Raw genomic sequence first — 25,637 nt, 5'->3', positions numbered from 1 at the left:
GCTTGGTATGAACCTGCATGCTTTGCCCAGGCCCAGACGCCTGATCCTCCCTCATTTACTATTTCCCCAATGTGTGGAGTGCCAACTGTAGTTCAGCTCTGGTGTTGAAATGAACTCCCCCAGACCACGCTGGTCACCTTCAGCTACTTCTCTGCCAGACACCCCCAGGCTCTGTCCTCATCCGTGGCAGTCACCCTCTAGCCTCCATCAAAGCCACACCCAACAAGCTGGATGCCTGCCAGTAATGCCCCCACAAGGCGCAACTGCTGCAGGGAGGGCCTGGAGTCGCTTGTGGTGATAATGTCTCTTCGCTTTGACCCCAGGGAAAAGGCTCAGCTGGAGCTGCTGAGCCCTGGACCCCTGTGACCAGGGAGAGCCACCTGCGCTGGGGGTTTTGTACAGAATTCCATTACCTCGCCCACTTTGCCTGCGATAGATTTTTTGTCAGCTCTTGTAACGCTGAGTGACAGTACATTAAGTTTCCTGTTTAAATAAACTTACTTAGGTAAACGAAGAAAAAAAAAAAAAGACGTAGTGACTTAGACCGTAACACTGTTAACACTGGTCCGGGTATGGTGGCCGACATCACTACATTGTGAGGAGATCCTGGGTCTCCTGAACTCTAGACCCAAACACCCAACAGCCCCCATGAAAGCTCCTAGCTGCCCAGGTACCAGACACAGGGACACCTGAAACCCTCAGCAGCCCTTCTCCACCCCCGGCCCCACCCGATGGTTCCCTTCTGCCCCCATGTGCCTCAACCTGGTGTGTCTGACCACCCTCCACAACCGTGGCCAGATGATCCTGGAAGAACAGCTGACCCTGTCACTCCCTACGCAGACCCTCCAAAGGCTCTCAGTGGACACCTGAGCCCTCTGGGACCCAGCCTGGCCCAGCTCCAAGGCCCATCTGCACTGCGTCAACGCTCACCCTGCTCCCCCGCCAAGGTGGCACAGCGCCCGCCATCTCTGTCGCTTCACTCCTGCGTGGCAGTCCCTCCAGACGCCCTTCACTTTGCTCCGTGTCTAGCTCACGCTGGCTCACATGTAGTAGATGCGACTGGCCGCCTGCCCAGCATCCACACCTTCTTCTTTCTTCCTGAGTCCCTGATGGTGTCTAGAGCTGCAGAATCAACCAGCCCAGATGGCTGCTGCTCCAGCACTTTCGTTAAAAGCGCCATCGCATCTCCTCACTGAGTGAGTGGGGACTTGTGTTACTCGTGGCCAAAAGTGTCCTCATGGGTGCATCACCTCCACAACAGGTTCAACGTCCACCTCACAAACCTCTGCAGGTCCCCGCCCTGCAGCAGTGACCAACCCACCCACACCCCAACATCCGGGCCCCCCCATCAGCCTTCCCCCACAAAGAGCTGGGGCTGAACCCACCCAACGAATGACAGAGCCGGGGGAGCACAGACCCAGCCTGAGGGAGTGGTGTGTGACTTCGTGGCTGGGGACAGCAGGGAGGCCGAGATGCTTGTCCCACCCACTCTGTGGAACCTGCACACAGGCTGTGGGTTCCCCCTCCCCAGAGCCTGAGGTATCACATTCCCTGCTTTCCTGCCATTTCCCTTGTCGTAAAGATGAGACCCTCAGGATGCAAACAGTGAACAACGATTCTGTGAGTTTCTGCTCGAGAGCCTGACCTATTCTGTTACAAGGGAGCAAGGCAAGTGCTAGAGACTTTCTCCATGAGGCACCTGGAAAACACAAGGCCCCAAAGATCCCCACACACCTGCCTCAGAGATGATTCAGGGCACCAATGTGCACTTGGGGAATGCCTATGGGGTGGCAGGGCTAAACTCTGTGGTCAGAAACTCCTGGACCTGAGTCCTGGCCCTGCCAACTTCTTGCCATGGGACCCTAGCACGTCTCAATACCACACCAAGCCCGTTTTCTCAGCGGGGGAGCTGTGACTAGGGTGAGAGGTTACCTCTCCAGTGGGTTCCCCCTTCCCCTGCTTACCTGAATGCCTGGTTCTCGCGGTTGTTCTGGAGGGCAATGGTTTCCACCTCGGGACCCCCATCCGCTATGAACCTGGCCAACTTTTCTGCGAGGTTCTTGACCTCTTCGTCCTCTGGGGGTGAAACTTTAAGCAGGCTGTCAGTACTGAGCTCAACTCACCACACCCAACAGCCTAATTTCTGCTAAGAACCCCGGGCAACAAGAGGGGTTTATTTTAGGAACAATACAAAGAAAAACAGGCAAATGGGAATCAGATTACTGCACTGGAACCAAACACCTGAATTAATATAATAATACATCTTGAGCCTCTGCCCCCCACACCCGACCCCTTCCCACCCCATATGTCTGGGGGTTTTGGACACACACTGGGACGTGGGAACAGAATGTGAGGGACAGTCTGGGTCCAGGCTGGAGGAGAGATGGGAATCCCCACCTCAGCCTTTCTGCTGGCAGCTGTCCCCCCAGGTCACATGCGGGGGATGGGCCTGGCCCACCTCTCCTGGGAAGAAGGTCAGGGCAAGGGATTGCAAGTGACAGACATGATGAACCGACGTCTGTGGCCCACATTTGGCTTAAACATCAATCCCCCTGCTGCCCACCAGCACCTGGCTGGGGTTTCACTTCATTACAGCTGGAGACCAGGCAGCATCTCACCCTCCCCTGACACTCATCCCACCAGCTGACCGTTTTTGTCTCCTGGACCCCCTTGACAAGCGTCAGTCACTGCATTTGTCTCTAGCTGTCCTCAGTGCCCAGCATGCAGCAGGTGCTCATTAGCACTTGTGAAAATGACCATGAACCAAGGGGCAAGTGTTCCTCTCCTGTGCCCCCTTTACATGCACAGGGCTGAGCTCCTGGACACCTTGACCTTTACCTTGACCCTTAGATTTCCCCACTCCTCAGAGCACCGGCAGGGAGGGCAGTGCTGGTCCCAGCATGACCGCAGCTCCCTGGGAGGGCACAGACCTGCACTGTCAACGCCACCCCACGCCATGACAGGTTCCAGGAAAGGAACCCCGATTCCACCTGGGGCGTGGTTTGTCCACACGCCTCCCTAGAACCTCCCACCCCCTTCAGCCACCTACCTTTCTGAGAGGCTGCCTGCAACTTCTGTGCTTCCTTTCTTATCTCAGCCACCTTCTTTCTGTAGTAGAGGAATTCCCTGCTATTCTTATCATGCAAAAACCTGGAGAGGAGTTTTGTAAAACAAAGAGTGGAAAATGAGCAACGGGGATGGGTGGACCCATGCAGCTTCTGAAGACATACTGTGCAAAAGCAAGCTGGTGAGCAGAGACACCTTGATGGGGCCCAAAAATAAGTCTCCACACCACACTCGGGCCCCTTGCTACCTCTGGTGTGAATTAGAAAGCTCTCAGAACAGTATCTGCCCCACGCAAGGAAGCACCCAGCCCCGGCCAGCTTCAGTCACCACCAGGGTTTTATAAGAACATTTGCATGTACTAACATGTGGCAAGAACATTAAGCAGCAGTGGCCTTCCCCTCCCAGAAATACTTACGAAAATGCTGGGTTATCCTTGTAGTTCTCCATAGCTACTTTTTCTAACTCGGGGCCTCCTTCTGCCACAAAGCGGGCCAATTTCTCTATCACTTTCCGAGTCTCGGCTCCCTCTGGGGGTGAAACTTTAAGGAGGCTGTCAGTACTGGGGTTCAACTCACACACCCCACAGTCAACAGGCACACTCTCTCTACGGACCACAAGGACAGAGGGGTCGGGGGAGAAGAGGGTGAAATGCGGGAGGTTGTCGGGCGTCCCGGGTCCATGCACAAAGCACCATGATGAGGGGTGAGTCGGTCTAGACAGCCTTTGCGAGACATGCTGGAGGGAGAAAAGTGTGTGAGCCTCCCAAAGGCCAAGCCAGTCCCCAGGCTGGCAGGGAGATGTTGGAAAACATAGCCAGCCTCCCCCTCCTTTTGTGGAATGCTCAATTCCTTTCTTTACCAGTGTTCAGTACAATAAATCAATTCCCTTTCATCCTTCAAAGACAAATTCTTTTTTTAAAATATCATTACAAACTCTGATTTAAAGACATCAGTGGGTTTCAATCCAACACAATTAATATCATCACAGAAGCTCAATCACCCCCTCTGTGGCCAGTGGAGCCTCTTCAAGCTGGCTCCTGAGGCCTTTGGACATGACCCCAGTCTCTGATGGCCTCCTCGATATCTGCTGGGACAGGGCACTTCAGGATCATCTCAGACGCTTCCTGCCCAGACCTAGAGCCAGCCATTTCTCCAAGAAGTCCTCGTTTCCGTGAGTGAGAACATGTGTTTCCAGACCAACATCTGGGAGCTAGGGACACTCATTGCAACGGGCTTAATTGTTACCTCAGAGCACTTTCAGTGAACACCACTAAAAAATATATTTTTGTATTAGCCTCCACTTTGAGCCACATGGAACTTGCTTTTGTATTTACTGCTGGCCTGTTTCTGAGACTGTCAGCCACCATACAGCTCACATCCCTCATATGAAAACTCCCAGAAGAAATTTCTTGATGTCGGTCAGTGCTTAGGAATGTTTGCTCCTCCTGGCAATGGGGCCAGACACTGAGCCTGTGGCCACTCTTATTCCCCTTGTTGCTTGTACTGCCAGGAAGCTCGCGGTAGGGGGGGTACAACATGTGGCCTAAGGAGGACCTATAAGAGGTCTCAGAGACATTCTGTGTCTACCTTTTCCCTAAGCCTCACCCCCCTCCCACATGCCTGGCAACGACCCTGACCTGGTCACTTTACAAGCACAGGTGCTTTTCTGAGGTTCTATCAACAGCAGGCCATAAAAGCCTCAAGGGCCTTGAGACACCCACTGACCCTCATAAAGTGGCAGTTCCCAGCAGGGTACCATTGAACTGCCAGGGCCCCTCTCTGAGGAAACACCACACTCACTGATTCCATTCTGACTAATGCTCCAAGGTTCGAGGTTGGCCACCGATCTGTTTAGATGCACGGCCTGAAGCCGGCACCCTCATCCAGAACAAGAGGCCTAGAGGCTGTCATGGCATGATTATATGGTCACTTCAGTCTGTCCTGTCAGGGAGACATGACCGTGCTAGCCATCCTGGAGCAGAGGTGGCCCAGGGCCAGGACTTCACATAGCTCGTTCTCCACACAGCACCGAAGTCTCGTTCTGAATATGGACACAGCTGGACGCACTAGGAGTGCCACCATCACCACCCTCCTCCACCCTCCTCCACCATGGGGCTGGAACTGGCTCACCCAAGGCCAATGACTGTCCTTCCCTGGGCAGGAGAGCACACCCTCCAACCCGCACGCTCATACCTCTGGCCCAAACTCGTGGAGACAAGTACCTGCACTGAGGAGCTCCTCTTCTAGTATTGGATGAGGAGGGCACAAGTGAAGGCTCTCCTGAGAACGCCCCCGCCCCCCGGGAGGCCAGCCCCCACACAAGTGGACAATGGGTCCCACAGCTCCCAGGATGAAGCCCACACTCTGCAGCCCCTCCATGCTCCCCATGCTCTGCTCCCCACCCTTTCCTTCCCCTCCCTCATCCTGAAGGGCCCCACCCAGACCCTTGGCTCAGCCTGGAGCACCCCTCACCCCCGGCTGTGCGTCCCCGGTGGCCACGGGCCCTGCCTGCGGGGCTGAGCAGCAGCCGTGGGAGGAGGGCAGCAGCCCCGCACCTCACCTTTGATCTCCAGCCACTGCTCATAGTCCTCCTCCTCGTCCTCGTCAGGAGACTGAAAGACACTCGGGCGGCTGGCCACGGGCAGCTGCTTGGCGTGCACGTAGTTCTTCATCTGGCCCGGCGGGCTACTGATGAGGGGGGGCCTCTTCCCGGTGCGAGGGAGCACGCGCGGCGGGGCAGCGGGCGCACTCGGGGGGGCATCTTGGGATACAAGGAAGGATACCCACACTCGAGGTCTGTGGTGCAGGTTTCCTCATCTTCCTGCCTAACCTGCATGCCCCGAGCCCCAGGTGGCTGGGTTCTTAACTTCTAGCACAGCACTGGCAGGCAGTGGGTGATGAGAAGCACTCAGGGAGGACGCCACCCCCATTTTACAGATGAGGACCGCTGAGGCTCAGAGAAGAACCTATTGTGGTCACCCAGCCCGGAACTCTGCAGGTGGCAACTCTGGCAGTAGGTGCCTCTGATGCCTATATCCACAGACTAGGGATGCTGCAGCTCTTCCGGATAAGACCTGAATCCCCACGTCCAGCTTACACCCACTCCCTCTGGTTGTCAGTAGCGGGCTGGAGCCAGTCTATTTGGGACTTTTCAAACACAACTCATGGCATGAGACCCTGCAGTGAAGAGCTCATATAGCCCTTCCTCCCTCTCTGTGGGCAAACTTGGCCTTGGGTTAACTGTCTTCACTGTTACCTGGGAAACCTGACAAAGGTTGAAGGTCAGCTGTTTCACCAGTAACTTTCTTACAGTAAAAATGAGACTGATAAACTGCACAACCACAGATACAGGTGGGCTTCCCACAGGTGGTGATTCTCACACCTGGCATGCCCCATGGGGCTCCTGTGGGCCAAGCACCCCCGCCCGAAGAGGGTCCTGTTCCTTGCACCTGGGCTGCCGCTCTAACTCAAGCCTCAGTCCCACAACCCTGGGGCATGCTTACTCCTGGCCCCTACCCCCTGGATCGAAACCTGGCTTCTTTGTCTCCACTTCTTGGGGGTAAGCATCTAGAAGGCAAGGTCTGCACTCTCCCCTTGGGCGTTTAGTGTGAGGATGAGTAGAATGAGAACGCTCAATGAACGAGGGGTGAGAGGAACAAGTCTAAGGTGGGACCTGCCATTTCTGAGGTGCTGAGGGACCCTTGGGAGAGAAAGCCAGCAGGGGGAGCTCTAGGAGGAGGTGAGATGGGACAGGGGGCACTGCACTCACCTGTGCTGGTCTGTGCCTTCTGCAACTTCAGAAACTGCTGCAAGAAGCTGCCGTCGTTGGCAAACTTGTTGGAAACATTAGAGTTGTGTGCGTTTGCAATTCTAGACCCGAGACAGAGGACAGACAGGGTAAGCCTTGAGAAGAGGGGAGGGAGCACGCCTTGTCGGCCTCAGTCCCACCCCCACCCTTGTGTTCTCACCTAAGGGGACCCAAAACAGGCCCCCAAAGATGCCAGGGAACAACTGAGTGCACAGAGCAGTCTTCAGAGTAGTAAGATGGAACAATCTTGTTCTAGTGAAAGCAATCCTATCTGTGCTGGTGTTCTCTCTACCCGCATGTTGACCTTCCAGGTCCAAAGGGCCTCCCCAAGAAGATGGCTCAGAAGCACCTGCCGTACTTATTGTTACCAAATCATCTGGGCTATCACTGATTCTTACGTCTGTTTTCCCAGCTAGACTGTAGAGTTCTCAAAGGCAGGGCCTGTGTCTGTACCTGCGTGTGACCGCAGTTCCATGCCTGGGTCAGCCAGCGCTTCTGTGGGTTTCACATGTGCAGAGGAAAATACCCAAAGCAATTTCTTGGTGGGAGAATCATAGGGGAATTTTATATTTTTATTACTTTCTCTTTTTGAAAAGAGTATGTTTTATTTTGAAAAAAAGAAAAATTTATTTTCAACGAACACAAAAGCAAACCCAGGGGCCTAAGTGTTTAATTCAAATTCATTTTTCCTTATCATAAAAGTGATAGAGGCTCATTATGAGCAAATGGGAACGTGGAAAAAAACAGAAATACAGAAAGCAAGGAGAAAACCCTAAAAAAGTCTCCTCACCTCACAAGAGCCACAATTAATACTTTGATATACTTCTTTGATTTGCCCCTTAGATTAGAAATAGAGGAAATAAGGCTGTGATCATAGCATATATTCTACTTCTTTCATCTTTTCCTACAGCATACTATCTTGCTCTAACCTCAGAAACTCCTCGTATGTGCTGCTTTTAGGGGCACGTCCATCATACAGACACACCCAATAACTGGAAAAGCTCAGGGAGCCCACAGGTCGGAACTTTTTCCTTTAAAGTAAAGTTTAATCCTCCTAGAAATCCGTTCTAATGAAGTAAAAGTGGAAAAAAACCTAAGTAGTCAACAAGGGGCACTGGTTAAATAAATTACGAGACATCCATAAGGCAGATGGAGTGGCCCTGAAAAGTTGAAGTGTTATAAATAAAGCAACCAAGCACAACGTTCAATGAAAAACAAAAAGGCACGATGTAAAACAGTATCCACAGGGTGCTCCTACTTATGTAAAAATATATTTGACTGAAAAATTGTTACAAAAATCCATCAAAATGCAACCAGCACTTGCCTCTGGGTTGCAGGGTTACAACTGATTTTATTTCTTCCTCATTTTCTTCTCCTCTACTTCCCAGGTTTTCTACCACATATATGAATTATCTTTAAAGTTAAAAAACAAAAGAGAGAGAGAAGGCAGTAAAAGTTATTTTATATGAAAGAGAAAGTTCTGCTGATAACCAGCCTTGGCATTAAACAAGCAGGGCCTTCTAGTGACCCTGGCCCTGTCCTCATGCTGTGTGCACCTCCCTCAGGAGGGACAGAAAGAAGGCAGGGACAATGAAGGACAAGAAAATACTTCGGGGGAGAATTCCCTGGTGGTCCAGAGGTTAGGACTCCGCACTTTCACTGCCAAGGGCCCGGGTTCAATCCCTGGTCAGGGAACTAAGACCCCCCAAGCCACACGGTGTGGCCAAAAAACCCCCCCCCAAAAACACTTCAGGTCAACAGCATGTCAGCACACGAATCCCACTTGAAAACCACCCATAACAAACGGCAGGGGCTTTCCTGGTGGCGCAGTGGTTATGAATCCGCTTGCCAATGCAGGGGTCATGGGTTCGAGCCCTGGTCTGGGAAGATCCCACATGCCATGGAGCAACGAAGCCCATGCGCCACAACTACTGAGCCTGCGCTCTGGAGCCCGCGAGCCACAACTACTGAAGCCCGTGTGCCACAACTACTGAAGCCTGCGCGCCTGGAGCCTATGCTCCGCAACAAGAGAAGCCACTGCAATGAGAAGCCCTCGGCAACTAGAGAGAGCCCACGCACAGCCACGGAAGACCCAACGCAGCCAATAGATAAATAAATAAATAAATAAATAAATAAAATCTATTAAAAAAATGGCAAGGGTTATCACACAGCTGTTAAATGATGGCTTTTGATGAACAGATAAACAAAACATGGTCCATCCACACAATGGAATATTATTCAGCCAACAAAAAAAGGAATGAAGTACTGACACATGCTACAAAGTGATGAACCTTGAAAACATCATGTCCAGTGAAAAGAGCCAGACACAAAAGGCCGCATATTACATGAAATATCTAGAACAGGTAAATCCACACAGACAGAAAGTAGATTAGTCGTTGTCAGGGGCTGAGGGAAGAGGGAATGGGGAGTGATTGCTAATGGGCATGGGGTTTCTTTCTGGAGTGACAAAATGTTCTGGAATTAGTGATAGTAGTTGCACAATGCTATGAATATACTGAAAATCACTAGATTGTATAGTTTTAAAAGTCAATTTTATGGCATGTAAGTCATATCTTAATATGAATAAATAAAACTTTAAAACTGTGACGGTTCTAAAGAGTTGTAACGCACGGGTTGGGGGGAAGCTTTTCCTTTAAAAAGTGGGGGGGGGGGTGGGAAAGCAACATATGAAATTGACCACAATTTAGTGAAACAAAGCAATGACATGGGAAGGGAATATATCAAAATGGTTCTCTTGAGGCAACCTGAATGTTTCTTATTTCTGCAGCACGAAATTCTAAGGTGTTCTAAGCTTTTACAATGGAGAAAACAACCTTATTTTCAAAGCTACCTGTACTCTGCACCCACCCACCTGATGTTCCTTTTTGGCTGCCTGATCCTGGCGCTGAGATCCAGCAGCCTCCAGGGGGTCCTCTTGGAAGCAGTCCTACAGGCCTTTCCCATCTTTGTGCAAGTCCTTCCATAACCCCAGGGGTGACAGCCCACAAGCCCACCCACAGATCACTCAACATCTAGTCCCCATGTTCCTGAACACCCTGGAGGTTCCAACAAGAATAAAGTCTAAGTACCGCCCTCAAGGAGAAGCCACGGACTCTTAGAAAAGGTGGGAGCTGGAACAGAGCCCTAGTGGAGGGCTAACATGCTCCACACTTCAGACCGCAGAGGAAGGGGCTTGTCTCTCTCAATCTGCAGCCTGAAATTCTTGGATCTTGTCACCCTGATCACACCACCCCTGCTCAAAACTTTTGGGTGCCCTCATGATCACACCACCCCTGCTCAAATCTCTTGGGTGCCCTCAGAGTTTCTCAGGACAGTCAGGAGGAAACCCTCTCTCCTGGCTCAGAAACAGCCCCTTTGGTGCAGCAGCTTGAGCTGCCTGACACACAGGGGCTCGCCTCCCTTCTGCCCTTTGCAGTCCTTTCCTGCTTCCTCAAAGGGCTGGCTCTGCCTGGGGCCTTCAGAATGCAGAGCCTCTTCTGCATCCCTATGGCAGCTGCTGCATCTGGGAGCACACTGCCTCATGTTACCTACCAGAGCTCTAGGGGTATAACTGGGACCCCCCCTCACAAATAGACTGTGAGCCCCATAAAGGCAGAGATGGAATCTGGGTTTTTGCTCCGTGCAGTATTCTTGGCCACTGGCCCACAACTGGTCAGCGGTAAATAACCACTGAGTGAAAGAGTTGGCAGCCATCCTCTGGGCTCCCATACACCCCTTGTTTCTGTCCTGCCACACAGCCTCCTGAAAGTGCACCTGCGTTCCTCCTTGCACCATCAGGCTGTGGCTAGATGCAGAAACACCTCGACTACTCTCGCAAGCAAAACCCTCTGTTGGTGACCCTCGAAGACCCTAATCCAGCCTCAGGGTAGACTTACTCGCCAGGATGCCGGGGCTGAGGGCTGGCCACCTGATTCTGCTTGGCTTTCTGCTCCATCTTGGCTTCAATTTCCCGTTTCTTCTGAGCAATGAGCTCCTCCTGGTGAAGGATGTTCATGTTCATTTTTCCAGACTTGGAAGGAGCAACCCCAAACCACCGGTTAGCCTTTCCTGGGGAGGGAAAAGAAGTACATCAGAAATCACCTTTGCTCCAAAAACATTCCCAGTGGCTGCTATGGGAGCAGCCCAGATGCTGCCGCCTGCAGCAACTGACATTCAGATTGACATTCACACATCTGTTCCTTCATTTATTTAGCAAACATTTACTGAGTTATGCACCAGATGCTGTACTTGGTGCTAATCAAGACAGAAGGGCCCTCTGCCCATGTGGGATTCACCTCTGGCTGAGGAGACAAAAGACTTGTAACAAAAAAGTAGTTGCAAAATCATGATAAGAGCTCTCTGCTGGAAACAAAAAAAAAGATGAGAAGGCGTAACAGAGGACCACCTGTACAGCTAGGGCAGCCAGAAAATAACCATTAAAAAAGGGGACATTTAAGCTAAAACCAGAAAGATAAAGAGGTGGCTTCCTGAAAAGCCACATGGGGAGTGATCTGGGCAGAGTAAGAAGCAGGGGTCCAATGTGGTCAGAGCAGGTGGTTCCAGGGGTGGGGCTAGTGGGGGTAGGGCAAGATAGGGAGTCTGAGTTTTACTTAAAGGGTTTTAGGAAGTGACAGGTGAGTATTCAGCCGATAAGATCCAACTGGCATTTTTATTTTTAAGATCATTCTGTCTACTGATTGGACAGAGTGCATAGGCAGCAAGGAGACCAACGAGGAGGCTTACTGGCTCCAAGCAAAAGATGATGGTGTCTTCAGACAAGGGTGGTAGCTGTGGAGATGGAGAAGACACCTCGAACGTTCCCCATGGGACTCAAAATAAAATCCAAATTCTGAAAGCCGATTTTCAAGACCCTGCCAGAGATGGCTCCCCTCCCCACTTCCACTTCATCCCTGACATTCTTCAAAATGATAAGCTCTCAAGGCCTTTGCACTTGCTGCCCCCCTCTGCATAGAAGGCTCTGCCTTCCAGGCCTTCCAATAGTTGGCATCTTCTCATCTCAAATATCTTCTAGTCAAAAAGGCTTTCCTTGAGCACCCAATATCAGCAACCTGCACCTCCACTCTCTCATATCATTATAACTCACTCTCTGTAAATATTTCCTTTTTTATGCATTGTGATGCCCCAGTAGAAAGTAGCCTTCAGGAAGGCATGGCCCCGTTTTGGTTACCACTACATCCTCAGCAACTAGCACTGTGCCTAGCACACAATGAATATTTCCTCAATGTATCCCAGTCTGGGGGGGGGGGTGCTAGGGCTGGCGGGGGTAAAGAATAAGGCTTGTGGTAAAGTAGGGGCTCTAAAGACCCAGGAAAATGTGTACAGGGAAGCCGAGTGCAGTTCAGAAAAACAGCTTTTCCAGAAAGCGGGATACAGGCCAGTCAGGAGCTGCCACGAAGAGAGAGGCGCAGGACAGCCCAAGGTTGCTACTGGCTCGGGGAGCGGAGCTCAGAGCACCCCTGAAGGCGGTTATTTCGGAAAGCAGGCGCAGGGCAGATCCCGGTGGCGGCCTTTAAGGAAAGCCTGCCGTCCTCAGCAAACCAACGGGGGGGGGGGGGGCGGGGGCGGGGTAACTGGGTCTGGGGTCTCGAGAGACGGGGGTGGTGCAGAAGCCGCCTCTTCCAGCCACCGGGAGGCTGAGGCTAAGGGCCGGCGGGTTGAGGCAGGCCCGACGGTAGGGCGAAGCAAGGACGCGTAGCCCGAAGACCCAGGCAGACGCTTGCGGAGAGGCGGGGGCTGTTACCTGCAACATCCCGGTTGTCCATCTTGAGACTCATCCAATCCCACAATGCTCCGGAGCCACCGGGGGCGAGGGGGGCGGGGGGCGCTTGTTATAGTACGCATGGCCTGATGGGAGATGTAGTCCGCGTCGGCAAGCCACGCCCCGCCATTGCTTGGACACCTGGGGTCTTCACCCCAGGACTGCAAACCTCAGCCCATCGGAAATCTCCGGTCACAGTCCCGCGGACCAGAGGGTGTCGCCTTTTCTCAGACCTTCCCGGAGCCGCGGCCACTCCAAATACAAACTACATATTCCAGGATGCTTTGTACTGCAGCTCTCGCGAGAAACGCGAGGCGCTCCCGGCCCCGCCCCGCGCGCCTGCTTCCGCCTCCTTGTGGCGGCAGCTTGTTGTTGTGGAGGCCAAAATGGCGGCTCAGGCGGCGGCGGCGGCTCAGGCGGCGGCGGCCCAGGCAGCGCAGGCCGAGGCGGCTGAGTCGTGGTACCTGGCGCTCCTGGGCTTTGCCGAACACTTCCGCACTTCCAGCCCGCCCAAAATCCGCCTGTGTGTGCACTGCTTGCAGGCCGTGTTCCCCTTCAAGCCGCCGCAGCGCATTGAGGCCCGAACACACCTGCAGCTCGGCTCCGTGCTCTACCACCACACCAAGAACAGCGAGCAGGCGCGCAGCCACCTGGAGAAGGCGGTGAGCGCGGGCCGGGCCGCGAGGGTGGAGGCGCGGGCTCTTTTCCGAGCTTGGGCTGACGGGTCGCGACCCTGGCGGGCGGGGGCCGCCGGCGCCGGTCCTCCGGGACCTGGGGCGTGACTTCCGCACCAGCAGCAAGACCCCGAAGACGTGAGCCTCTCGGGACCCGAGGGAACTCGCCCCGTACCGTACTTAATGTTTCTGGTGACAGGCAGAGGCCTAGGACTCCGCTCCGGGTACTCCGAGAGTTGCCTCTTTCAGGAGCAACAGGGTCTCCAGATTCTTCAGGTTTGCAGCAAGATGTCACCTTTTGGCATCTCTGGGGACGCCCCCAGATCGGCCAGTGAGTCCTGCAGCTTCTAGGTCCTCAGGGCTTAGCCCCGGGAGCATCAGCCTGAACGCTCCCTTCTTAAATGATTCGGGCATAGGGGAGTGTCCAGGTAACAGTCCAAGCATCCCTTAAGAATCTGAAGTTCGGTTTCTGAGGAAATCTCGGAAGGCATCCTCTCCCAGAACACGGAAGTCTGAGAAGGGTCTGGAGGGTACTGTGCCCCCATCAGTGATGAGGGGAGTCATAGGTGAGAGGCAGAGGCCCAGAGCCTGGAGGCAGTCGCTTGAGGTCCTGTAAAAGGCAGAACTGGGGCGGGGGGTGGGGGGTGTTTGGATTCCAGGGCTCAGGGCTCCTGCTTTCTCCGTATCTACCTGTGACTTCTCTTCCTCCCACCATCCACTCATCCATCCCCTTCAGAGGGCAGGCCCTATCTTCCCATGTTGACCTGTGGGATCTTGGTGCCTCAAAGAATGTGGGAAAGTGGCCATCATTCTGCCCCTTCTGGCTGTGCAGTTGTTTCTACGCACAGCAACACTGCGCTCCTGTCATACGGTGTCTCCATTTGCCATTTACCCAGCTTTATTCTGCTTAGAGGAGAGACTTCTTGAATACAATCAACTTCGATTTTAAAAATGTGTTGATCTGAGGTAAATCTGAACCCACCGGTGGCTAGTAACAAATTGCCTTTGGTAGGATAATCAGATCTTTGTTTTGCAGACTGTAAAGAGTTGGAAGGGGGCTTTAGTTCTTTCTTGATCCACTTCCTTGTTTTAGGAGTGAGGCAGTATGGGCCCAGAGAGGTAAAGTGATTTGCCCAAAGCCACACAGCAACTTATTAACAAAACTGAGCTCAAACCTAGGCTCAAGGGCTTCCCTGGTGGCGCCGTGGTTAAGAATCCGCCTGCCAATGCAGGGAACACGGGTTCGAGCCCTGGTCCAGGAAGATCCCACATGCTGTGGAGCAACGAAGCCCGTGCGCCACAACTACTGAGCCTGTGCTCTAGAGCTCCCGCACCACAACTACTGAAGCCTGCGCACCTAGAGCCCGTGCTCCGCAACAAGAGAAGCCACTGCAATGAGAAGCCCGCGCACCACAATGAAGAGTAGCCCCCTCTCGCCGCAACCAGAGAAAGCCCGTGCGCAGCAACGAAGACCCAACACAACCAAAAATTTTAAAAAAATAATAATAATAATAAGTAAATTTACAACAACAACAAAAAATCTAGGGTCAAGATCGTCAGGGTCCATGCCAAGACCATAAGTCATGGGGTTTTGTTTTAATTAATTAATTTATTTATTTATTTATGGCTGCGTTGGGCCTTCGTTGGTGTCGCGGTCTTTCTCTAGGTGCAGTGTGCGGGGGCTACTCTTTGTTACGGTGCACGGGCTTCTCATTGCGGTGTCTTCTCTTGTTGCAGAGCACGGGCTCTAGGCGCATGGGCTTCAGTAGTTGTGGCACACGGGCTCAATAGTTGTGGCTCGCAGGCTCAGTAGTTGTGGCGCACGGGCTTAGTTGCTCCGCAGCATGTGGGATCTTTCCGGACCAGGGCTTGAACCCGCGTCCCCTACATTGGCAGGCAGATTCTTAACCACTGCGCCACCAGGGAAGTCCAAGTCGTTGTTTTTGTGAAGTTCTTTTCTTTTATTCATTCAGCAGATATTTAATCAGCTGACACTGGGTGCCAAGCCCTATTCTAGGTGCTGGGGATCAACAGTGACTAAAGCAGTCCCTGCCCACAGAAGCTTATGTTTTTGTGAGGGAGACAAACAATGAATATATAGTAAAAGGTTAGGCAGCTATAGAAGAACCATGAAAACCAGGGTGAAGGTTGGAGTTGACAGCTATTTTTAGCAGAGGTAATGAGGGAGTCTCTATTTGTGGGAGTGACATTTGAACAGAGGCCTGAATGAGGTGGGGGAGCAAGCCTTGAGAACCGCTCAAGGTTTCAGGTCAATCCCTAGGAGTGCCTGAGCTGTCGGTGACTGGTTGATATCAGGGTCTCTGCTGAGCAGTGATGAGGCTGAGATCAAATGAAGTGTCAAGCTTCCTTGGGTGTGGGAAGGGTGGAGGCTGTGATTGCCCTGGTCTCACGGCCCAGTGTCTTTAGTGGATGTGCTGGTTCTGAAGCTCTCCCTTCTCTCAGTTAACAACAAATCCTGCCACCTCCTTTCCCTTGTCTTCAGGCCATTCAGCCTGTTTCTTTTTTCTTTTCTTTTTTTTATTTGAAATATCGTGGGTTTTTTAAAAAAAATTTATTTAATTAATATATTTTTGGCTGCATTGGGTCTTTCTCTAGTTGTGGCACGTGGGCTCAGTAGTTGTGACGTGCGGGCTCTGTTGTTGTGGTGCGTGGGCTCTGTAGTTGTGGCGCACAGGCTCCAGAGCGCATGGGCTCTCTAGCTGTGGTGCACGGGCTCAGTTGCCCCGCAACACGTGGGATCTTAGTTCCCCGACCAGGGATCGAATCCACGTACCCTGCATTGGAAGGCTGATTCTTAACTACTGGACCACCAGGGAAGTCCCCCAACACCATTTGTTGAAGAGGCTGTCTTTTCCCCATTATGTATTCTTGCCTCTTTTGTTGTAGATTAATCGGCTGTATATAAGTATGGGTTTATTTCTGGGCTGTCTATTCTCCCCCATTGATCTATGTGTCTGTTTTTGTGCCATTACCATACTGTTTTTATTGCTGTAGGTTTGTAGCATAGTTTGAAATCAGGGAGCATGATACCTCCAGCTTTGTTGTTTTTTCTCAAGATTGCTTTGGCTACTCAGGGTCCTTTGTGTTTTCATAATATTTTTAGAATTATTTGTTCTAGTTCTGTGAAAAATACCATTGGTATTTTGAGAGGGATTGGATCTGCAGATTGCCTTGTGTAGGTTGGTCATTTTAACAATATTAATTCTCCCAATCCATGAGCACAGTATAGCTTCCATTCATTTCTGTAGTCTTCATTTTCTTTCGTTGATGTCTTAGAGTTTTCAGAGTATAAGGCTTTTACTTCCTTGGTTAGATTTATTCTTAGCTACTTTATTCTTTTTGATACAGTTGTAAATGGGATTGTTTTCTTAATTTCTTTTTCTGATATTTCGTTATTAGTGTATGGAAACACAACAGATTTCTGTATATTAATTTTATATCCTGCAACTTTACTGAATTCATTTATAAGTTATATTTTTTGGTGACATTTCTAGGATTTTCTGTATATGGTATCATGTCATGTGCAAACAGTGACAGTTTTACTTTTTCCTTTCCATTTAGCCTGTTTCTAGCAGTGTTTCATAGTCACTGTATATATTTTTTTTTTTATAAACTTATTTAATTATCTTTGGCTGCGTTGGGTCTTCATTGCTGTACGCAGGCTTTCTCTAGTTGTGGTGAGCGGGGGCTCCTCTTCATTGCAGTGCACGGGCTTCTCATTACAGTGGCTTCTCTTGTTGCGGAGCATGGGCTCTCGGTACACGGGCTTCAATAGTTGTGGCCCACGAACTTAGTTGCTCTGCAGCATGTGGGATCTTCCCGGACCAGGGCTCGAACCTGTGTCCCCTGCATTGGCAGGTGGATTCTTAACCACTGCACCACCAGGGAAGTCCAGTCACTGTGTATATTGTCCTTATCATATTTTGCCCACTCAGTGCTGTCAAGGAGAAGCAGCCATGCCTCAGATTGCTTCCTTGTAGCTGCTTGGCTTTTGGACCCATAATTTAAATCCTTGTCATTGTGGAGAGTTTTCCCTCGATTTTACAGAACCCTAAATCTTGTGGGGTCTTCCATAGAGCCACAGGGTACCCTCCGTAGGTCGCACTGTCGTTACACCTGGAAATACCTTTCTTTCTGTCAGGTGCATCCCCACATGAAAGTTTGTTCAGATTTCAGTTGAAGTGCCATTCTCTGTAATGTTTTCCTTCTTTCGTTGTTTCTCATCTCCTTTTGTGTTGCAATGCAAGCATGCTTTTTTTAAACTTCATTCTTTATTAGTTGTGCATTTTTTCCAAATCAGGGAGCTGTCAACTTTTATTCTTTCCTTTCCTTTCCTTTCATTCTTTACTAGGTAAAGAATCATATAAGTGCTATAAGGTAAAACTTTTAATTGACCTCTGAATTTAGTATTACATTCATCTTCCTTAACTATTATTTTCATCATCTTTTGCTTTTCCTATGAGAGACCGTAACCTCGTTTGTAATCACTTTTTATATATATAAGGGTAGATTATTATTTCTGTTTCCTCAACTGTATTTGTAAGCTTTCCAGAAGGAATGTGTAATATACTCACCCATCTGCTTCATCAGTTCGTTTGTTAAGGGTTCCCATCAGAGGGATGGAGGGTATTTCTCCCTTTCCTCAGCAGCTTTATCCAAGTTGCAGCCATTGGTCTCTCAGTCGTACCTGCCTCTGCAGGCCTTCGGAGTACCTGCTGGCTGCCTCATTCCCTGGATCTATTCAGCAGGTCCTGTAACTGTTACGGTACATGACAAGACACTTCACCAGAGAGCCTTCTCTTTTTGCTTATGGTTTTGGCAGGGATGTGGATGTATCTACAGAATTCTTTTTTTTTTTTTTTTAATTTATTTATTTTTGATTGTGTCAGGTCTTCATTGCTACACACGGGCTTTCTCTAGTTGCGGCGAGTGGGGGCTACTCTTGTTGCGGTGCAAGGGCTTCTCACTGCAGTGGCTTGTCTTGTGGAGCACAGGCTCTAGGCACGCGGGCTTCAGTAGTTGTGGCTCGCAGGCTCAGTAGTTGTGGCACATGGGCTTAGTTGCTCCACAGCATGTGGGATCTTCCCGGACCAGGACTCGAGCCCATGTCCCCTGCATTGGCAGGCAGATTCTTAATCACTGCACCACCAGGGAAGTCCCCTCAACAGAATTCTTGACTCCTTTGTGACTCTGACTAAATCATTCATGATTATAAGGAATGTCGCTTTACATAGAAATCTCTTGGCTAGATACTTTGTGAAGCTATTTCTACAGGTTTTGTCAGATTGTGTTCTTTTTCATTTCATTTTTGCCTTGTTGTCTTTCCTCTTGCTACATACTATTCCTGTGTAAATTTTCAGTCTTCTTTTATATTTTACTGTTTTTCAAACAGTTCCATTTCAGTCATTTGTGCTTCCACTGTGGAACTGAGAATCTTTATATCTGTACTTAGATGTGTATTTATTTCCCCCTTAACTTTCTTAATTTATCTGGAAAGTGCATCATCATCCTTAGATTTTGCTGATTTGAAAGCCACAGAGGAATAAATGCTACTTCTCTGGAATGGATTGTTCATTATTTGGTATAAGCCAGGCAGTCATTCTTTGGACAGTGGTCTTTTGTGACTGCAGCATCTGTGTTGATGCCATGTTTGCTTTCTCTGTGTGTTTGCAATGGGGCTACTTTTTAGTGGTTGTTCGTCTGACTTAGAAAGCAGCTCCAAACTGCCAGTCAGACACTCCTTAATGGTGCTTGCAGGTTTAGCCCGAGCGTCTATGGCTACCTTCCCAGCAAGTGATTAAAAGCTTCCCTTTCTTATTTTAAGGCCTGAAAGGGCTCAATTCTGGGCCTTTCATCATCAGGCACAGATGGAGCACATCTTTCATCCTTTAGGATCACGGCTGTGTCCTGGTAAATTCCATGCTACATCAGCTGGGAGCAGAACCTGGTACAGAAGCTGCATTTGCAGAACTTGGTATTAAGCATTTTCATGGAAGAGTATCTGTGCTTCCTCCTGTTTGCAGTTCCATTTTCTTCACTCATTCTCTGAGTCTCATCTGACTTCAGGAAGTAAAATGTGTTTAGGAACCTTTACTTCATGATTCTTCCAACTTGCCCCCTGTCTCCCCTGCAACCCCTACTTCTCCGGTTCCTGCCTGGGAATTAATATAGTATTCTTGGTGCCTTCCACATGCCAGGCCCTGCGTTCATGGTTCTTGGAGCACTGTCTCTTTGGATCCTCACCAGACCCACTAGGTAGAGACCACTTCCGACTTGCCGATGACAGTACTGACCGGGCTGCTTGTAGCCATGGTCACATGGCAGAGAGAGGCAAGGCTGGCTCCTGAATGTTGTGCTTCCATCCCAGAGGAGTTGCAGTTGATAACTATTTCTACACATTTTGGTGACTTAAAAAAACCTGATTTTTAAGAAAAAGTTACCTTGGTTATGAGGTACAAGAAGGCTTGAAACACTCAGCCCTGAACTGAATGCCCTAGGAATGAGAAGTGTGCTGATCCCAGCCCTTCCACCCCTCAGGGTGCGTGCTAGCCCTGTGGTGACCCTTGCTTTTCCTGAGAACCCCAAGGTGACCCCAGAGGCTTCTGGTAGGGTCATCCACACCTCTGCCTCACACCTGCAGGCTTCCTGGCAGTGACGGGACTCTCACTTTGGCTGCTTTCCCATGACAGGAAGAAGACATAAAAGCTGTATTTTAATGTTACAAAGTAAAACATAGATTGAGGTAGCAACCTTGGGTAATTTGTGAGATGGACGTATTTTCTAATATCTAGATTTCTGATTATGAATTTATGTTGCAAGTGTTAAAAAAGGTCCAAAAGCCAAGTGATTTGATTGGCTTCTGACTGACAATCCTGGGGAAGTGACTGGCTCAACTTGACATGAGCTAGTCCTACAGCTTCAGAAATGGGTCATCTCGGGGACGGCTCAGGGGTCACTGACACTGATACCTGAGCAAGAAACAGTGACGTTTAAAGACAAAGAGATGTCTGATGCCACTTAGGAATTAGAATTTTGTGTTTAAAAGGCATAAGCCTGGGCTTCCCTGGTGGCGCAGTGGTTGGGAATCCGCCTGCCAATGTAGGGGACACAGGTTCTATCCCTGGTCCAGGAAGATTGCACATGCCACAGAGCAACTAAGCCCGTGAGCCACAACTACTGAGCCCATGTGCTGCAACTGTTGAAGCCCGAGCGCCTAGAGTCCGTGCTCTGCAACAAGAGAAACCACCACAATAAGAAGCCCACACACCACAACGAAGAGTAGCCCCCACTTGCTGTAACTAGAGAAAGCCCGCGTGCAGCAACGAAGACCCAGTGCAGCCAAAAAAAAAAAAAAGGCATAAGCCTCAGTTCTGTGGCCATTTGTGCATGAGGAAGCCCTCATTTCCTTGTGATGATAGATAAAGTCATCATTCGTGCAACAAATGTTTCCTTAGAGCCTCCCGTGTGTCAACCCATTCTAGGCACTGGGGACACAGAATCATGATGAGGCACATTATGGGGCTTTATCCAACATCCCCAATTTGTGTGTGTGTTGGGGGGTGGTGGCCCACAGTGCATGCATGAGAGAATGGTGGCAGGTCATGGCTCTGGGAAATGGATGCTAAGGACCACTAGGATCCAGCTCCTCCAGGAGCTGGAGTGTTGCTAACTCCCATGTGGGTCCACACCTCAAACTTTGTCCTCTGGCCCCTAGAGCAGCGCTCCTGACAGCCTCTCACACTGACAGACAAGGCCTTCCAGAAGGTTTGAGTCTTAAAACTTTGGACATGTTACTTTCCAGCTCTCCCCGTAGTCACTAAAGGCCCCAGGGGGATGTGATGCTCTTTCTCCAGCCCTCAGGTCAGAAAACAGAGAGAACTGTCAGAGACAGAAACTGATCATTAACAGACACATCTGACTTACAGAAAAGAGATGTCAGTGGGGTCCAGCCCAAATGTCTACTGAATAGATGTTAACCACACAAAAGCCCCAAATGAAGAGACACTTGATGGGCCCATGTGGGCCTGGGCCCAGCAGCAAAGGCCAAGGCGCTGGAGAAGTTGGCATAGTGGGGCCCTCCCCTGGCAGTAGGCAACTGGCTGTGTCCCCTCACAGTCTGCCTACCATGGACATACTTCTGTGGACTGTCCTCACGTGAATTTGGAGTATGCCTTGTGCAGTGGGGAGAGCATCCCTGGGCCACAGACTCATAAGGAAGGCTTCTTCGCCCCACTGGAGGAGTTTCGCCTCTTGTTGCCCTCTTCACCTCTGTTGGGGGGCAGTGACACACAGATGTAGTCAGCTTTACGCCAGGTCCTGAGGCATGGCCAAGCTTGACTTGGAAACTCAGCTGTAGGTGATGGGTTTACTGAGCCCACTCCGCCTTGGCTACCAGGCTGGGTTGTTGAGAGCAAGCCACACGGTGCTCCGAGTGGAAGGCAAATGCTTCTCATGTGTGTCTTTATCCGCCCTGTACTCTCTCTAAAGGGCTCCCCTTGAGTATGGAGGCCTTGCCTGAGATATGTCTTGCATGTGGAGATTAAGTCATGGAACTACAGAATCTCGAGGTTGGAGCAGGTCTTAGCATGTCCCTAACCCAGCTTTTTAGTCACAGAGTTTTCTACACGGTGTCTTGTCCCTCCTCCCAGTTGGTGGCCTTCAGGAGTGTCTCTTGCTCGACTGCCCTTCCTAGTGAGGAGGAGTAGAAAGCAGGCCCCTACTTCTGTGTTTACCAGCTTCGTGACATCACACGAGGCTGGAGCTAGGCCTGTCCCCACTGTCCATGTAGATGGCCTTCAGCCAAGGAGCCTCACTTGGGGCCACACTCCTGGCAGCAGGCACTGGCCCTGTCCCTCTTGGGACCCTCAGCTCCTCCTGACGCTGTTGCAGGGGGGCCTTGGGAGGGGACACCCGGGCTGACTGCAGAGTGCCTTTTGCCTGGGCTCTATGTGCATGTGCACTTGTATGTGTGTGTGACAGACACAGGAGCCTGGTGGCTCTCCACGTTCCCTCTTTCTCTCTGTTCTATCCCTCTCCTCTACTCCCATAGCTCCCCCTCCTGGCCCACCTGTGTCTCTCAGGCAGCTGGTCTCCAGACCCGCTCCAAGTCTTCCCCAGCCTCTTTGGTGACTTCCCTGGCCACCACTCAGCCCCAGAGACATCTCGAGCTCCAAGGCTGTCCCGCTGGCGTCACTGGCCTTTCTCCCTGGCGGCCAACAGACCCATGGGCCTTCAGCCTCTGGCTCCTCTTTCTCCTCCCCCTCCCTCTGCATCTTTTGCTGCATCTAAGATGCTCTTAAAGCTTGCATCTGATTAGGTGCTTTTGTTTTATGCCTCTGACTGGGTCAGGCTCCAGGGGTGACATCAGGGCATTCTTACCCACAGTCACATGAGTGGCACAGAGACCAAATGCGCCTTCCAGCCTCACCTCCCTGGCCCTCTGCTCTTCTTTGCCTGGAGCACCTCCTCTTCCTTCTTTGCCTGTCCCTGTAGGTATGGCCACCCATACCTACATCCTCATCCTTCAAGGCCCAGCCCCAGACACCCCAACCCCCACCACCTCCCTCCACATGCACGTGCGTACACACATACCCACCCCCCCCACACACACACCACACACACTGTTCTCCCACAGAGCATGGCAAGTAAGAGTCTTCTGTTGGGCTCTGGATCTGCCTTTCAGCAACCGCTGAGGCTCTGAGAATGTTTGCAGGACGAGTGGGTCAGCAGGAACAGCGTCAGGTATATGCTTGAGTCCTTGATGGTCTGACAGACTTGTGGTCAGTGTGGTGGACTGTCCTGGGACCTCACCGCCTCCTGTTGGAATGTGAAACTCCAGGGCACAGTTAAGGCCAAGTGGGAGCATGTCGTTGTCTGAACCACGTCGCAGCCAGTGTACTAGCAGAGAGGGATGGTGAGCTCAGAACTCAGAATCATCCCTGCTTCCCCTGGCCAGGTGCTGCCCACACCAGTCCTTCCTGGAGTACTCTTCCCTCCCCTCTGAGGCTAACTTTGCTTATTTCCAAACATCTTTTAAATGTCACTTCTCCAGGAAGGACTGACACCCACAGACCTACTCTCTAATTGTAATTAATTCCTCATGTCATGATTTGCTATTGGCGTACTACAGTGAATGGCATGTGGTGGCCCCTCTGTGCTCCTTCCCCTTGTGAAGCATTGCTGCTGTAGTGGGAGAGGGCTCCAGTTCTGACTCAGGAGCCTGGCAGGACGGGAAGCCCGTGAGTGGGGGAGCAAGTTCATATTCCCTTTCCCCCAGACACGCCCTAGTTGCTGGATTAGAGGAAAAGCAAGCCCACCCTCTTAGGCTGAGCAGGCCATCTTCCCACTTAACTGAACACCTGCAGCCTTTGGTGATAAGACAACCTGTGTAAACCCCAAAGTGGAGCCAGTTAAGCATGTGCAAAGTGTATGGCTGAGAATTAATCCTTTTTTCTTTCTCTTTCAGTGGTTGATATCACAGCAAGTATCCTTTTCTTGGTACTGTTCCCTTTAAGGAAAACTCTTTCTAAATAAAAAAAATGTGGTATAAACTTGAATCCTACCTATAATGCACACCTTGGGTTTGGGCTTTGCCCCACAGATTACCTGAAGCATCCCTTCAGACCAGTAGCTTCTCCCTGGGTGCTGTGCTCCTCTTCATGCCCCAGCCTCTAGCTCCACACCCAGCCAGCAGCAAGCTCAGGGATTACTGGGGGAATATGTGAACTTGGGGTTTTAGAGCGGGTGGGGATACGCCCGTCCGGCCAGCCTCTGCAGTGTAAGAACGCTGAGCTGTGGCCCTTTTAAACTGACCATTTTGCAGTGTCTCTACTTCCTTAACTGGACGTCATTAGATCCCGCAGTTTGAAGATGTTAAATTTGAAGCAGCAAGTCTTTTGTCTGAATTATACTGTCAAGAGGTAAGAACATATGAAGGTTTCTGAAAGCAAACTCCCTCTCCCTGTAGCAAAGCACAGTGGCAAACTGGGACTCTCAGGAGTGGATTCCCTTCTGGCTTTTAAGACTTCTCTTAATTTTCTTATCTCCCACGCCTGGCATGGGGCAGCCATGGGTGATCACTTGCTAACAAAAGCTAGCAGAATCTTTTTCTACCGAGGACTGTTGGAAAACAGCCTTGTTCCTAGGCTAAAGATGATTAGTTCCTGAACAAGTTTATATAGTTTAAACTTAGGCTAAAGATGATTCCTAGGCTAAAGATGATTAGTTCCTGAACAAGTTTATATAGTTTACCTTAAGCTGGTTCCTGACGTCAGGTGTAGCTGAAAATTGCCTTTCCCAGCTTTGAGCAGTGACCCCTTTTCACGCCCCTGGCCCCTCTCTCTAGTTGCAGAACAGGAAAGACAGCAATTGTTATCAATTTGACTGTTCAGGATTTTGAACTAAAGCTAGTTTCAGTTTAGTTGAGTGGGGAGTTATTTTAAGGTCGATGCAAAAACTTCCCAGCCAGTGAGTCTAATAAAATATCTTTACTTCTTTAATCAAGCACATTGGCAACCCACAAATCCTTTGGTAAGTGTGAACAGAAATGGCCTTCTGGCTCCGCAGCTGCTGCATAAGGAATCCACCTTGTTTTTTCCTCCCCAAACTTCACTGTTTCCTTTCAGAATTCCGTTGATGCAGCAAAGCCACTGCTGCGGAAAGCAATCCAGATCTCACAGCAGACCCCATACTGGCACTGCCGCCTGCTCTTCCAGCTTGCTGTGAGTACTGCGGGCCTGGCCGAGATGCGTGGGTGCCTGTTGGGGGCCGTGACCTTGGGGCACAGCTGCCCCAAGTACAAATAAGCAGACTCTGGGACACACGGGTCTTCCTCAGGCTGCTGTACTGAGCGGATGGGGACACAGGAACGTTTCTTTGACCTGCTCACAAGTCCCCTCCAGACTGTCGCCAGGAGGCGGTACTCCCAGGGTGGGCCTCTCACTCAGCAGCACCTGGGGTGATTGGTGGGAGTGTCCTTCCCCTGGAGCTGACTTGGGGCCTAGTCTTCATGTTCCCCTCCCTCCTGTTGCTCCCTTTGGCCTGCATTCATCAAAATTTAGGGAGCATTTCTTGCCAGAGGTCCACTCTGTTTTCTGAGAGCTGTGCAGAGATTCCAAGGGACTGCCTATTGGGCAGCAAATGCTGGAGTCAAGCCTTTTCTCCTAGAGCCCACTTTTGGGGCCTGCTGGGGTATAGCCTCACCCTGGGCTCCACACAGCCCCTCTGCCCTCAACCTCCCTTAAGCTCCTCAGATGTAGGTGGTGCCTGGTCCCTGCACTCTGCGATGCTCG

General features: G+C 50.8%; 2 protein-coding genes across 5 annotated transcripts in view; one reads left to right on the top strand and one right to left on the bottom strand.

Annotated features, from left to right (window-relative positions):
* SUGP1 (SURP and G-patch domain containing 1) overlaps positions 1–12,706 on the bottom strand; it is a 29,631-nt gene extending 16,925 nt beyond the window's left edge. The window contains exons 1-7 of one of the 3 annotated variants that reach the window (XM_007195424.2): positions 12,635–12,706; positions 10,770–10,941; positions 6,835–6,935; positions 5,626–5,826; positions 3,482–3,605; positions 3,050–3,150; positions 1,965–2,088 (exon numbers count right to left, since the gene is read on the bottom strand). In XM_007195424.2, the coding sequence (XP_007195486.1) occupies positions 1,965–2,088; positions 3,050–3,150; positions 3,482–3,605; positions 5,626–5,826; positions 6,835–6,935; positions 10,770–10,941; positions 12,635–12,668 (857 nt within the window). In that variant the 5' untranslated portion in view covers positions 12,669–12,706. Of the gene's footprint in view, positions 1–1,964; positions 2,089–3,049; positions 3,151–3,481; positions 3,802–5,625; positions 5,827–6,834; positions 6,936–10,769; positions 10,942–12,634 lie in introns of those variants that run through there. The other 2 variants (XM_007195425.2, XM_028162198.2) reach the window with 2 other exon arrangements.
* Positions 12,707–13,018: 312 nt separating this feature from the next.
* MAU2 (MAU2 sister chromatid cohesion factor) overlaps positions 13,019–25,637 on the top strand; it is a 30,868-nt gene continuing 18,249 nt past the window's right edge. For both annotated transcript variants that reach the window (XM_028162170.2, XM_028162169.2), the window contains exons 1-4: positions 13,019–13,314; positions 23,813–23,830; positions 24,201–24,266; positions 24,972–25,067. In XM_028162170.2, the coding sequence (XP_028017971.2) occupies positions 13,039–13,314; positions 23,813–23,830; positions 24,201–24,266; positions 24,972–25,067 (456 nt within the window). In that variant the 5' untranslated portion in view covers positions 13,019–13,038. The remainder of the gene's footprint in view (positions 13,315–23,812; positions 23,831–24,200; positions 24,267–24,971; positions 25,068–25,637) is intronic.

This window comes from Balaenoptera acutorostrata, chromosome 2, assembly GCF_949987535.1.
Source record: "Balaenoptera acutorostrata chromosome 2, mBalAcu1.1, whole genome shotgun sequence".
NCBI classification, from domain to species: Eukaryota; Metazoa; Chordata; class Mammalia; order Artiodactyla; family Balaenopteridae; genus Balaenoptera; species Balaenoptera acutorostrata.
This window is presented reverse-complemented; position numbering and strand designations above follow the sequence as displayed.